We start from the raw sequence: 1,138 nt of genomic DNA, 5'->3' as shown, positions 1-1,138 counted from the left end.
AGCTAAAATCTTAGGTTGCTAATGGTTAGCTAAGATCTATAGTAGCAAAAGGCAAGTTGAAAACAAGAAAAAGCTAAAAGTATCAAAGCAGTTGCTAAAAGGATAATTAAAGAACAGTGAGGGCGCTGCTGTGAATGCTGACTCAGCATTAAAACAATAAAAGTTGCAGTCACCACTGTATTTCTCAGTCATCCTGTTGTCATGGCAGCGGGTGGTGCTGCTGTACTGAGTGTAGAGGATGACGGTGAAGCCAAACTCTTTGCTCAGACAGCCTTTGAACTGTTCCTCTGTTTGACCTGAAAGAAAGAAAAAAAACTTATCAAATACTAATAATTTCAGATATTTTGAACAAAACTCTTGTTTTATATGTCAACACTGACATAGTTTCCAGCTGCATATTTAGATATTTTTAGCTGCAGTTGCAGATTTGTGTGTCACTCCACACTTCAGACACCAGGTGGCGCTGTTGTACCTGACGTGGTGAGCTCCTCTCGGCTGTACTGGTACAGCAGGTCGTAGTGGCCTCCCAGTTTCCCTGAACTGTAGTAGTGCGTGCCGAAGCGCTGGAAGATCTCTCTGTAGAGGGCGTAGTTGTAATCGAGCGGCAGAGCGTGGAGGAACTGGAGGAACGGCAGCGACAGGACCAGGTCCTGAGGATCTTTCACCGTAAACTTGGACACCGGAAGAACCTGATGCACCCGGAAGAACTTGGAGTCCTATGTGGGACATGGAACAACCTGAGTATCCTGGAGGTAAACCTTCGAGTCCAGTGAAGGTGAGCAAAAATGTTCAGAAGCCACAACAGAATAAAAAATATATAAATAAAAAATCAGAGACAGATGTGAGAAACAAGTGCTGAGGGTGAGACAGTAGCCCTGAAGGATGGCAAAGAACATCTGAATCTACTGTTTATTGGTAGGCAGACAACAGATGGATGGATGGATGATGGATGGCTGGATGATGGATGGATGGATGATGGATGGATGATGGATGATGGATGGATGGATGGATGGATGATGGATGGATGGATGGATGATGGATGGATGATGGATGGATGGATGGATGATGGATGGATGATGGATGGATGATGGATGGATGATGGATAGATGGATGGATGAAGGATGGATGATGGATGGAT

The 1,138-nt window shown here is 44.5% G+C and overlaps 1 protein-coding gene across 1 annotated transcript in view; it reads right to left on the bottom strand.

The window, feature by feature from the left end:
- LOC106530356 (complement component C6) overlaps nt 1-1,138 on the bottom strand; it is a 17,136-nt gene that overhangs the window by 7,705 nt on the left and 8,293 nt on the right. The window contains exons 9-10 of the mRNA XM_014025952.1: nt 473-716; nt 174-296 (exon numbers count right to left, since the gene is read on the bottom strand). Coding sequence (XP_013881406.1) covers nt 174-296; nt 473-716 — 367 coding nt within the window. The remainder of the gene's footprint in view (nt 1-173; nt 297-472; nt 717-1,138) is intronic.

The sequence above is a fragment of the Austrofundulus limnaeus genome, unplaced genomic scaffold (genome assembly GCF_001266775.1).
Source record: "Austrofundulus limnaeus strain Quisiro unplaced genomic scaffold, Austrofundulus_limnaeus-1.0 Scaffold512, whole genome shotgun sequence".
Taxonomy (NCBI): Eukaryota; Metazoa; Chordata; class Actinopteri; order Cyprinodontiformes; family Rivulidae; genus Austrofundulus; species Austrofundulus limnaeus.
The sequence above is the reverse complement of the archived record's forward strand: the minus strand, read 5'-3'. Positions and strand labels throughout refer to the sequence as shown.